General features: G+C 67.6%; 2 protein-coding genes across 2 annotated transcripts; both read right to left on the bottom strand.

Annotated features, from left to right (window-relative positions):
* Nucleotides 1–137: 137 nt before the first annotated feature.
* Nucleotides 138–5,439, bottom strand: CHLRE_10g421000v5 (uncharacterized protein). The gene is made up of 11 exons (XM_043066469.1): nucleotides 5,218–5,439; nucleotides 4,870–5,094; nucleotides 4,316–4,705; nucleotides 3,991–4,041; nucleotides 3,558–3,872; nucleotides 3,141–3,340; nucleotides 2,417–2,939; nucleotides 2,114–2,224; nucleotides 1,721–1,861; nucleotides 1,029–1,364; nucleotides 138–900 (listed from the first exon to the last, which is right to left on the bottom strand). The coding sequence occupies exons 1-11, from the start codon at nucleotides 5,353–5,355 to the stop codon at nucleotides 649–651; spliced, it is 2,682 nt and encodes an 893-aa protein (XP_042919866.1). The 5' UTR covers nucleotides 5,356–5,439; the 3' UTR covers nucleotides 138–648.
* Nucleotides 5,440–5,588: 149 nt separating this feature from the next.
* On the bottom strand, nucleotides 5,589–11,759 carry CHLRE_10g420950v5 (uncharacterized protein). Its single transcript, XM_043066468.1, has 4 exons — nucleotides 11,428–11,759; nucleotides 10,667–11,030; nucleotides 7,841–10,404; nucleotides 5,589–7,669 (listed from the first exon to the last, which is right to left on the bottom strand). Exons 2-4 carry the CDS (start codon nucleotides 10,923–10,925, stop codon nucleotides 6,722–6,724), a joined length of 3,771 nt encoding a protein of 1,256 aa, XP_042919865.1. The 5' UTR covers nucleotides 10,926–11,030; nucleotides 11,428–11,759; the 3' UTR covers nucleotides 5,589–6,721.
* Between the last annotated feature and the right edge of the window lie 26 nt (nucleotides 11,760–11,785).

The raw sequence follows: 11,785 nt of genomic DNA, 5'->3' as shown, positions 1-11,785 counted from the left end.
GTGTCTTACTTTAGCCTCGTACTTGGCTGATATCCTCACCCAGCCTGACCGAAGATGCTGTCCGGTATGTATGTCTTCTCGGTGAGCGTGCGTGTCTCAAACGTTTACTCGTGTAGGGGCCCTGGCTTGATACCCGCCGTTTCATGGAGATAAGATGACACATTTCCGTTGGGCCTTTCCGTGTGTTCAATTGCAATATGAAGTCTGGGGTGTGCTGGGTTGTTCCCACCCCGGCATACTGTGGTGGCCCACGGCCACGGCCACAGCTGGGAGTGGGCCCCCTCAACCCACGCCTCAACCTGGCTTTGCAACGCGATGCTTGTGTTCCTGGTAAACACGAGTGCGCTTGACCGTGCTGCGTCCGCGGTCCTCTGCCTCCGGTTACTTCCTCCCCGCGCAGCACGCAGCCATGCTAAAACAAAAATGCAGATACACAGCCACACAGAGACACAGCGATAAAGTTTGTTGCCAAAGCCCAACGGCCCAGGCCCTGGCCCAGGTCCCATCGCACGCCCAGGCCCTGGCGCCGGGCGCAGTAAACTTAGTACTTACTCGCTAGTTGCTAGCCAGCCCGACGCATTACCCGGCGCATGATACTGCCGCATACGTCCACACACACACACACACCATCCCTGCCGATGTAGCTCCCTACTCAACAGGCCTGCTCCCCGGCCCCCGCATGCCGCCCCAGCCCGGCAGGACCGCCGCTGGCATCGCCCCGCCAAACAGCCGACTGCGCGCGCCGCGGCTGCGCCCCCGGCTCCCCCCACCTCCACCCCCACCCCCTCCGCCGCCCGTGGGCCCCAACAGCTCCCCAAAGCACCTGCGCATCTTGGCGGCTGTGTGCAGGTGCTGCGGCTGCGTCGCGTCGTCCGGCACCGAGGCCAGCTCCGTCAGCACCTGCATACGGCGTGTGTGTGCATGGGTGTGTTGAGAGTGAGAACGTAAGGAAAGGAACACAACAGGACAGTGTATGCAAGCAATACAATGTGACGGAAATACACACACGCAAACACATATACACACACCTTCCGTATGGAAGTCAGAAGTTTGAAGTTCTCTTCGCTCAGCCAGTAGCCATTGTAGGGGCCGCCCCAGCGCTCAGCCGCCGTCAGCAGCCCTCCGCCGCCGCCGCCGCCGCCACCGCCGCCGCCGCCGCCACGACAACTGCCCAAAGCAGCAGCCGCTGACGCCGCGCCCGGGCCTCCCTCCCCCCGGGCGGCGGCAGCCGCCGACCCCGACGCGGCTGCAACGGACATCGAGACGGCCATGGACATTGGCCCTTCGTCGCCCAGAGCTGCCCGCGCCGCCAACCACAGCGCCGCCGCCTGCAGCGGCCGCCGTACCGGGTAGGCCAACAGCACCTGTGCAGTGGCGGCAGTGGCGGCGGAGACGGCAGGCGGCGGGGTGAGAGTGGACGGAACAGCGCGTGTACATGTGTGTAACGCAGGTTGCAAGTACTGCCGGCTCGGGGATCACGAGAGGTGACCGAGACGGATGATCTGCAGCTAACAAGGACCCCTCACACACACGGTCCCCTCTGCGCACGGTCCCCCAGCCCCGCACCACCGCCCTGCGTCATCAGCAGCACCACCAGCCACCGGCCACGCCCGTACCACCACCGCCACCACCACCACCGCCACCAGCCACTCCCGCACCATCACCATCACCACCACCACCACCACCACCACCACCGCCACCAGCCACCCCAGCCCCGCACCTGGCTCCTAAAGGCCATGAGCCCCTTGTTGGTCAGGTGCGGCGGTGCCAGTGGAGCCTCGCCGTGCGCCGCGGCGCCGCCCGCCAGCTGCCGCTCCGCCTCCACTCGGGCGCCCAGGGGACCCAGCCACACCACCAGCACCTGCACGCGCACGCGCGGGGCGGGCGTGGGGGGCGGGCAGGCGGGTACGTAGGCGGGCGGGCGGGCATGCGGCCATGACAAAAGGAATGCGGTGGACGCGGCGGCAAAGCGGCGTGGGCCCCCGCCGAGCACTGTTTAAGGGCGCTCCAGGAACCTAGAAGGTGCACTGTTGGAGGTGTTCCGAGGACGGGGACACAGCGCTTCGTGTAGGTGATGGGACCACAGCACCCGTGTGCGCCTTCCCACACGCACCTCGAGCCAGCGGCGGTATACGGCCCAGCAGCGCAACAGCCGCCGCCACAGCAGCAGCCCCTCCGCGACCACAGCCGGCGGTGGCGACGTCGCGGCCGCCTCGTCCCCCGCCTGCACGTGAGACCACATGCATCACAGGCACCGAATAGCATCAGCCGCACCGAGCAACACTTGCTCCCATGCATCCTGTACTGCGCAGCTGCTACGGTTTATGTGGGGCAATATCATGGCCCTTGGTTCTATTCCATGCCGAGGCGTCGCGAACGCCAATTCCAGTTTCACTTGTCTTGGTACGGCACTCACCGACTCGACGACCTCCCGCATCTCCTCCTCCTCCAGCTCCCCCGCCGCCTCTTCTTCCTCAGCCGCTTCTGCCGCCGCCTCTGCCTCCACTACATTTACCGCGTCGCAGCCCCTGCCGTCGCCGCCGCCGCTGCCGCCGCCGCCAGCGCCGTCGCCCTGACCCGTGGCCTGACGCCGCCGGGCGGCCGCCGCCGCCGCCCGCTCCTGCGCCCCAAGCGCCAGCGCCCCCCGCGTGTCGCCCCGCCGCAGTAGCTCGGCGAAACGGTCTGCATAGCTACTGCCGCCGTACACAACCTCCCCGCGCAACACCATGCCACCGCAGCCCCCTGCGGCACCGGCGCCGCCGCGCCCCGCCCCGGCCCTGGCGGCGGCGGCGCTGCCGACGCCTCGGCAGCTGCCGGCGTCTGTGACTGGGACATCGGCAGCTGCTGCAGTGGTAGTTGTTGTGGCGGCTGCCGCTGCTGCTGCCCGTGCCGCGTCCGCCGCCGCTTCTGTCGCCAGCTCGTCCCTGACCTCGTCACACCTGTGCGTGCGGTCAGGTTGGGCGCGTGTGCACTGCTGCTGCTGTCGGCCCCTGTCGCTCGTCCTTACCCTCTCAATGGATGTGGCTTGCAACAGGCCGGTGCCCTTCGGACCCGCGATGTGCCCCTGCCCACCCGTGTTTATATTAGCCTTGCACTCCGACCCCACCAAACATATAAAACCACGAACACATCTCCCTCACCTGCTGACCATCACAGCTGACACGCCCTCATACAGCAGTAGCCAGTTGGCTGTGGCACTGGAGCCGCCGCCGCCGCCCCCAGCACTGCTGCTTCCAATATTGCCGCCGCCAGCTCCACAGCTGCTACTGCCGCTGCTACTGCCGACGATCAGCTTGCCTGCCATCTGCTGCACCTTTACCGCATTGAAACGCTCGTCGACCTGTCCGTACACAGTCCGTACACAGTCCGTACATCACGACATGGTGCCCATGGCCAATATTCATGACGTACATACACAGGCTGTAGATATCTGCCGTGAAGTACCCAACCAGAATGCCCCATGACGACCAAGAGTCAACCAACTCGAACCACACCCGAGCGCAGCATCAGGACGGTGTCACGGCATGATGTGCGCCTTCCCCCTTTCCCCCGCTCACCTGCAGCGCCGCCCGGCTCCCACTGCCGCACCCCTCCCACAGCTGGTCCACGTGCGTGATGCGCCGCCGCTTGCCACCGCCGCTACTGCCGCCGCCGACCCCAGCGCTACTGCCGCCGCCGCCACTACTGCCGCATGCCCCAATCAGAGGACCCGCCTCCACCGGCTTTGCTGGCGGCGTTGCGGAGCCAACCCCAGCGCCGCCATCAGAACTGCCTTGCGGCTGCTGATTGTCTGCGATGCCAGCCTCCGTCGGTACTGCCGCCGCTGCCGCCGCCGCCGCTCGTTGCGCCGCCAGCCACAGGGACGCCGCCGCCTGCGGTGGCCCCATGGCGTGTTCACCGGCGTATGCTCACGGGTTGCCCACGGGCACACGCAGCAACCCGCGCCTGGCCCCTCCTGGCCTACCCGGCACACCGCCTCCCGGTCCTCACCTCCACCAAGTACTCAAAGCCCTTGCGCAGCACCATGAAGCGAACAGCCACCTGCGGGAGGGGGCAGTGCTTGTGTGAGTGTCACAGGGAGGGCACAAAGGATGGAAACAAGCAGGACGGCGGCGGCAGCGGCAAGGCAAAGCAACGCACACATGAGCTATCAAAGTCCGACACAGGTACACGCAGTTTTGCAAAACGCCCCCGACCTCGCATCTGACACATGCCAGGGTATGCGGTGCACCAGCCGCCAGCACCGCCCATCAAGTGCCACCCATCCAGTGCACAAACACGCACACAGCACGGCCACGCGACCGCACCCTCGTACCTGTGTGAGGGCACATGTGGTCTTGTACTGCAGCATGAGACTGCGCATGTGCCCAGCCCCGGGCGGCGGCAGCAGCAGCGGCCGACCCGCGTACGGCGCTCGGTGCCACGTGCCCCCCGGCGCACCGCCGCCGCCGCCGCCACCACAGACACCACCACCGCCGCCACCGCTGGTGCTGCCGCCGCCTCCGCCTGCCACTGGGGCGGCGCTGTGGCCTCCGGCACTGCCGCTGCTGCGGCTGCCCGCGCCTCCGAGCCCCCAGTCTCGCGCCTGCATCTCGAACCACAGCTCGTTGCTCAGCGCCACCACGGACATCCAGTGCCGGCACACCGCCGCCGCCCGCACGCAGTCGGCCGTGTCGCGCAGCCCACTCAGCACCAGCAGCAGCACCTGCGCAGCAGCCATCAGCGCCCGGCGTTGAGACATCGGACGACGCACTGGCGGTTGGCCGTTGGAGGTCACCGCCGTACACCTGGAGAGCTGCTGGCCTGCTGCCTGCACCGATACTCAGTCGCAACCCCTAGCCACCGGAGGACTGGGCGTGGCACGCGCACCTCTGCAGGTATGGCGTCCCCGGATATCCGCACACGCGGGGCGGACGCCGCCGCACCACCTGAGACATCATCCGCTACCTCGCAGCAGCCTGAGACTGCCGCTGCGTCGGCAGCTCCGGTGCTGCCGCCTCCGTCCAGGCCGCCCAGGTGCGTCCCGGCCCCGTCGGCAGAGCGAACATCCGCGCCTGCACCTGCGGCAGCTCCCTCGTTGTCGGAGTCGAGGTCCTGCGGGGTGAGGTTGGTGCGGCGCGCTCGCTCAACCACACACATCGGTATGGCACGGGGGCCAGGCCGCGAGCCCAGCCTGGTGCTGTTGAGTCTAGCCTTTTCGACTTGAAAATTGCTTACGTCTAGGTCGGCTGCCCAGTCACCGTTGGCGGGGCCCGCTCCAGAAGGGTTTCGCGCGTCACCGGAAGCGACTCCATTCCGTTTTTGGTTGTTGTTTGTGCTGAGTCTCCATTCTGGGAAATCAAACGTCAGCGACATAACAGAAATAAGGACCAGGGTATGTCAAGTTCAGGATTCTCGCCCTCGTTGCGTCGTCATTCAGGCGTACGCACTTCAGGAAATTCCAGGGCGGTCTGTGCTCTGTATGAAGTGCAATGCACCTCAACAATACCCGCCTGATGGCTCATCGGGCGCGCGTCTGCCCAGGTCTGCCCAATCCCAACCGCTGACACGTTAGGCGCCCCAGCCGTCCTGACAGCTCCTCAAGGGGGTCTCTCTTAACCTTACAATCTTGCCCGTGCTCTTGATGTCTGACTGCAGTGGTAAACACAGAGCTCCGTCTCGTTCCCTATCTTCCGGTGGGTGCTTCCCTCATTCCCTGCACGTCTCGCCACGACGCATGTTGCGCAGCAGAGGGCAACTCCATCAGCTACCAGCTGAGCAGGGGGCTGCAGTGCTGCAGCAATGAAGACAGTTGAGTGTTGACGGCAGACCAGGAGTGCAGCGGAGTCAACAGCGCTTGCGAATTACAACGACTACGCACGCGCATAGCCCACCCAACACCACACCGTGTATTATACCCACCTTCTGGACACTACCGCAGTAAATGCCAGGCCACCAATCCCTGCGATGTCACGTCCCTGCCCGTTCTTGACACTCCAACTCCAAAACTCTGTTCCTTCTCAGGCTGTCAACACAGCTCAAAATCCCGAGTTCTAATCCTACATTCCTACAATTACCCGGAAATCAGTGCGCATCTGACCCCGTGCCCCGCATCCCTGTAGGACACCGTGTGGCCTGACTCTACCCGCGCGAGTGACAGCCCGTGTGTCGTAATGCGTTGCTACGCCCCTCCCTCAAATCTCAATGCTGTACGGTACTTGGAGCTAATGCTAGTTACGGTACTCGGAGAGCCTGCGGCAAGCAATCCTTAGCTACACGTATCTCTGGTACCGGCGCCGTGCCGAGTGCCGTCCAACTAAGCGCCAACCAACTGCACACCGCACACGGCCTACAACAAGGCGTTGTCCGGGCGCTCCCACGCCTTCCAACCCGCCCTAACGCGCTCAAATGTATTCTTCCGCGCATGGTCAAAGCAAACGAACCGAAGGCGCTGGTCCTTCGCTAGGACAATGCACAGCTTGTCTGGAAGGGTGTCGCTTGCAACCGGCCGTATTACGCTCTAACAATTCAACTCCCGCAACCGATGAGCATCCACAGCTGACAAACAAAAAGCTTCAGGAACTGCCTAATATGGCATTTGCCCTGGTCAGCCCGCCAAACCAGCCACCAACACGTGCAAACTGCATGATGCTAGAATTCTCGTGGCTCTGGGGCCAAATGAAACTTGGGATGAGATTGTACCGATATGCAATGCAAAAACGCCTACCCTACTTCTTTGAGTTTACATGCCGCCCACGAGGCCGGCGAGGTCCTGGGGCGAGGCGCCGTTCACAGCCGGCGACCGCGGCGGCCTGCTGGCGTGGATGCCGCCGCTGCCGCCGCCTCCGTCACCAAGGGCACTAGCAAAGAAGCCTCCGGCCCCGGCGGCGCCGTGGCGCACCCAGGCCAGGTGCCCGACCGCCGCCACCGCCGCCGCCTCGTCCGCTGCGGTCGACTTGGCGAGGTGGTGTGAGCCCCGCGACGAAGTCGAGTTGGAAGACGAGCTGCCGTAGCCGTGCGCGTAGCCAGTGTACCCCTGACCCCCCTGGCCGAGGTTGCCGCCTGCAGACAGGGCCGCGGCCACGGCGGCCGCGTCCGCCGCCAGTCCTTCCCGCAGCACGGCGCTGTTGGGGCTGGTGCGGAGCGTGGAGGCGCCCGAGGCCGCGGACGCCGGCGAGCGGCCGCCCACGCCCGGCCGCAGCAGCGACGACACGAACGAATGCACGCCCGCCGCCATGCCGCCGCCGCCGCCGCCGCTGTTGCTGGCCGCGCCACCGCCGGAGGAGGGCGCGTGGTGGGCGGCTGCTGCTGCCGATGCCTCCTTTGTGCCGCCGCCGGTGCTGCGGCCGAAGATGGCTGCGAGCAGGCTGCTGCCGGGCATTGCCGCACCCCGCGACCTGGGGGCGGGATGCAAGGCACCGCCCGCGGGTGTGTCCGCGCCCGAGCCACCCGGCGACGCCAGCAGGGACCGCCCCTGCGCGGCGGAGCTGCCAAAGAGGCTGCCGCTGAGTGCGGCGGAGCTGGTGCTGCCGGGCAGCGACAGGAAGGACAGCGCGGCGGTGTCGCGGCCGCCCCGCTGCCAGGCGGCGTTGCGCTCGGTGGGCTGTAGCACGTGCTGCCAGGTGCGGCTGTAGCCAGGTGCCGGCTTCGGCTGTGAGCCGAACTGGTTGCTGGCCAGGCGCACCCCGCCCTGCAATTCCACATGCACACGCACAACACGGACATAAGTTGAATGTACCATAATAGGCAAGGCAAAACTCGGGCAAGGACCCTATACAACTGCGCGCAAATGGGCACTTCCAACGCACAATCATCCCGGTCCGCTTCCCGCCCTGCCCGTCCCCGACGCTGCCGCGCTCACCGCTAGCTCCATGTCGAAGTTGTAGTGCGTGTGGCCGCAGTACCACACCTCCACGCCAGCGCCCAGCTCCCCAGCCACCTCTGCCTGCGCCGCCGCCGCCGCGCCGCCAGCACCATTCCCAGTGCCCGCCGCCGCCGCCGCCACCGCCAGCTCCTGCAGCAGCGGCTCGAGGTCGCTGCCGTAGGCGTGCGTGGAGGGGTGGCCCGCGAAGCGCGGGTGCGACGTGCCGCGCAGCGACGGCGCGTGGTGGCTGAGCACGATGGGCGTCAGGCCCGCCGCGCGCGCCTCCGCCACCGCCTCCTTCAGCCACACCACCGACGCCGCAAACAGCGCGTTGGTGTCGTCCGGCGTCAGCAGCGGCCGGCCGGGCGCGTCGATGCGGATGCGGCGGTAGTCCAGCGACGTAGCGGCGATGAACTCGCGGACCGTGGAGGGCGGCGGCGGCAGCTCCTCCGGCGGAATGGCGGCGCCGACGGCTTCACCTGCGGCGCGGCTGTGCGACACGCGGCGGCTGCGATGGTGCGTTGCTGGGGAGGCCGCGGCGGCGGTGCTGGTGGCAGGGCCGCCGCGAGAGGGGGGCACAGCCACGGGTGGCGAGCTCGCGAGGCGCGGCGCGGGCGTCAGCGACTTGAGGTGCGCGTCCACCGCCGCCTCCTCACCCTGGGCCGCGGCCACCGCCACCTTGGCCGCTATGGATGCCTCCATGGATGCCGCCGCTGCCGTCGCCGCCTCGGCCGCCGCAGTCGCGGCTGCTGATGTGGCGGCGGCCGCGACGCCCTCAGGGCTAGAGCCGACGCCGCTGCTGCTGGCGCGACCGCTGCTGGGTGCCATGCCGTCATAGCCCTCGCCCTCGCCGTCCCCACCGGCATCGCTGCCCGAATCGCTGCCGCTGCTGGCCTCCGTCTCGCTGCCGCTGCTGTCGCCGGTGCTACTGCCGCCGGACACGTCCGAGGAGCCGTCGGTGCGCCAGGACCCGGTGGCGGCTACTGCCATCGCCGCGGCCTCCAGCACTTTGGTGACGGAGGGGCACGGCGCGTCCGGCGGCAGCGCCGCCAGCGACACGCTGCGGCGCAGCAGCAGCCGGCGCCGCACGCAGGGCCCCATGCCGCCGTGACCAGCGCCGCCGCCAGCACCTGCGGCGGCGCCACCCGCAGCAGCCGCTGCGGTGTTGCAGCCACCAACAGCGGCTGGGGCGTAGTAGGGGCAGCCGGACTCGCCGGTAGCCGAAGAGCCGCTGTCGCCGGCGCTGGGCAGGTCATGGTGCATGCCGGAGCCGAGGCCCTTGGGCAGACTGCCGTACATCGCGGCCTTCTTACGTGGCACCACGGGCGTGGCGGCGGGGCTGGAGGCGGGTGCTGTGGGCTTGAAGGGCGAGGGAGCCAGGGTGGCGCAGCGGGGCAGGGCGGGGCCGGCCGACCTGCCGCCAGCCGCTATGCCCGCAGCCATTGTGGAAGATCGAGGCAACGCCGGGCCATCCGGCTTGTCCGCCGCCGAAGCAGTGGCGGCAGCAGCGACAGCAGGGGCCGGTGCCCGCGCCGAGAAGGGCGACGCAGCGGTCTTGCTGCTGCCGCCCGTGCGCGCAGGCGCACGCGGCGAAAAAGGCGAGGCGGCGACGGGGCTGCTCCCCGCCAGGGCGGGTGCGCGCGAGAAGGACGGCGAGGGCGCTGTGGGGCTGGCACCCGACGGCGCAGCAGCAGCCGCAGCGGGCGCAGCCGGAGCGGGGCCTGACACCGCCGCGAGAGCCGGAGCTTGCCCCGCGACGGAGGCTGCCACCGGCGGCACCTGCACCAGCTGCAGCGGCTTCGGTAGCTGCTGCTGCCGCCGCGCTGCATCCGCTGCCGTCACCGCCGCCGCCGCGGCCTGTAGCCCCTTGCCCGCCGCCAGCGCCGCGCCCACGGCCTGCTGCACCTGCATCTCCTGCCGCGCCTTCAGCGCCGCGGCCGCCGCCGCCACCTGCTCGGCCTCTGGCAGCGGCGTGTCGGGGATGTGGCTCCAGAGGGTGGTGCCCAGGAAAGCGAGGTGCCCGACCACATGGCCGCTGTTCTGCAAGAAGTGGACGTTGGGCCCGGCCGCCGCCGCCGCCTCACGAATGAGCGCCTCCGTCTCCGCCATGGTCCGGCTATGGTGATGGTGGTGGTGATGGTGATGGTGGCTGTGGCCGTGGTGGCCGTGGCCGTGCGGCGCCGTGCCTGCCCCGGGCGTGGCGTCCCCACGGGTGGCCGCTAGCAGGCTGGAGGTGGCGGTGTTGGTCGCGGAGGCTGAGGTCGATGTGCTCCTGGAGCCGTCACCGCCCTCGGCCACGGTGCCCAGGCTGGGCGGCGGCATGACCGAGCCGCTGGGCTTGCGGCGGTGGCCGCCACTGCTGGTCCCGCTGCCGGCGCCCGCGACGGCACCGCCCGCACCCGTGCCGTGCGCGCTGTGGCTGTTGTGGCTGCTGTGGTGGTTGCGGTACTCATTGTTGCCGGCCAGCAGCAGCACGGTGGGGAATCGCGCGGCGCACTGTGCCAGGAAGGTGCGGTAGGTGTCGGTGGTGGGGTCGCCGATGTCGCCCAGGAGGCACAGCACTGCGGGACACGCAGGAATGGGACACCGAAGGGACACAGCAGTCAGCAAACAAACTGCCGCCGGTAAGTGGCAACTAGAGAGACAGAGAGGCTCGGAATAAGCAGTAGAAGTGCTGGGAGTAACGGTGGGGAGCAGGCGGGGGCGCGGTGGAAGGCGCGGTGGGGCGCGTGACGGCGTGGGCTGGAAAGCCGGCAGGCCAGGCCCGCACGTGACCCCCACGCTGACGCGTGCCTGGCCCCCAACAAAACCCTGCGCACCCACCGTCTGCTTTCAGTTCGGGGTCGATCACTTCATCCAGCTCCAGCGGCCGAGCCTCCAGATGCAGGTCAGACACCACCGACAGGGTCACGCCCCCAAGGGAAGTCGTGGTGCTGGTGGCGGGTGCGGGGGCAGGGGTAGCGCCCGCGCCGCGGCCGAACGGGCTGGCACGCGTCGAGCTGGCACCGGCGGCGCTGGCGATGGAGAGGACGGGGGCCCCCTCTTGCGCGTGGGGCGCCATGGGGAAGGGGTGAAGGCTCATCCTAACGACCGGCACGGTTTGTGCGCGGTAGCTGCGAGGTCCCCAGCTGCGTGCCGGGGCCTGTGGGGTGTGGCTCGGATGTGCCGGCCAACCGGGCAGCGAAGCCTGCGCGAGGACGCGAGGCGTAGGAGCGCGGAACGAGGGCGTTGGGCGAAGGTTAGTTGGGGCAAAAGGCGAACTGAAGAGTGTGAGAAGACGCGGGAGCCGCGCAACGAGTGTTGCACGCCCCTGTGCCCGTGGTTTGTACGCTAGCACCTAATGCACTGGGCAAAGGTGCGTTCACAGAGCGCCGCCTGTGGCACGTTGCGCTCGCTAGGGCTCCAGGCGCTGCGAGAACGCGTGCGCACGCGCACATGCAACCGAATATGTCATAGTGGCCACGCAAATAAGCGCTCCCAATCGCTCTGTGGTTTGCGGGCCCAGCTTAAGCGGCGATGCAGGTGTGACGCAGGCGCGGGCAGCGCTCGGGACTGCGCTACGTTGCGCCCTGGAACCTACGCACCTTCAAGAGAAGTCGCCTCGTTTATCTGGGCCGACGGGCCCCGGAAGAGTTGCTGAACATTTGCGGCAAGTCAGAGTTCCGACGCAATTTGCTCTCGAACAATTCCTGCGCACGGAGGCCAGCAGGCCTGGGGTGCGACGAGGTCGGTGACGCACGCCCGCGACGATTCGAGGCAAACAAGCTAGTTTAGAGTTTGGCTTGTATACTTGGTAACGTTTAAACAAATAGAAAGCAGAAAAATGGGAGTCAGCGAAAGGCTGAAATCGAAAGTTGCTGATCGGCTTGCCGCTCGAGGGATTTAAGACTTGCTAAATGCAGGCATCACAAAATATAACTGGCGTAGACAAAACAACCGGGA

Source organism: Chlamydomonas reinhardtii, chromosome 10, assembly GCF_000002595.2.
Source record: "Chlamydomonas reinhardtii strain CC-503 cw92 mt+ chromosome 10, whole genome shotgun sequence".
NCBI lineage: Eukaryota > Viridiplantae > Chlorophyta > Chlorophyceae > Chlamydomonadales > Chlamydomonadaceae > Chlamydomonas > Chlamydomonas reinhardtii.
The sequence above is the reverse complement of the archived record's forward strand: the minus strand, read 5'-3'. Positions and strand labels throughout refer to the sequence as shown.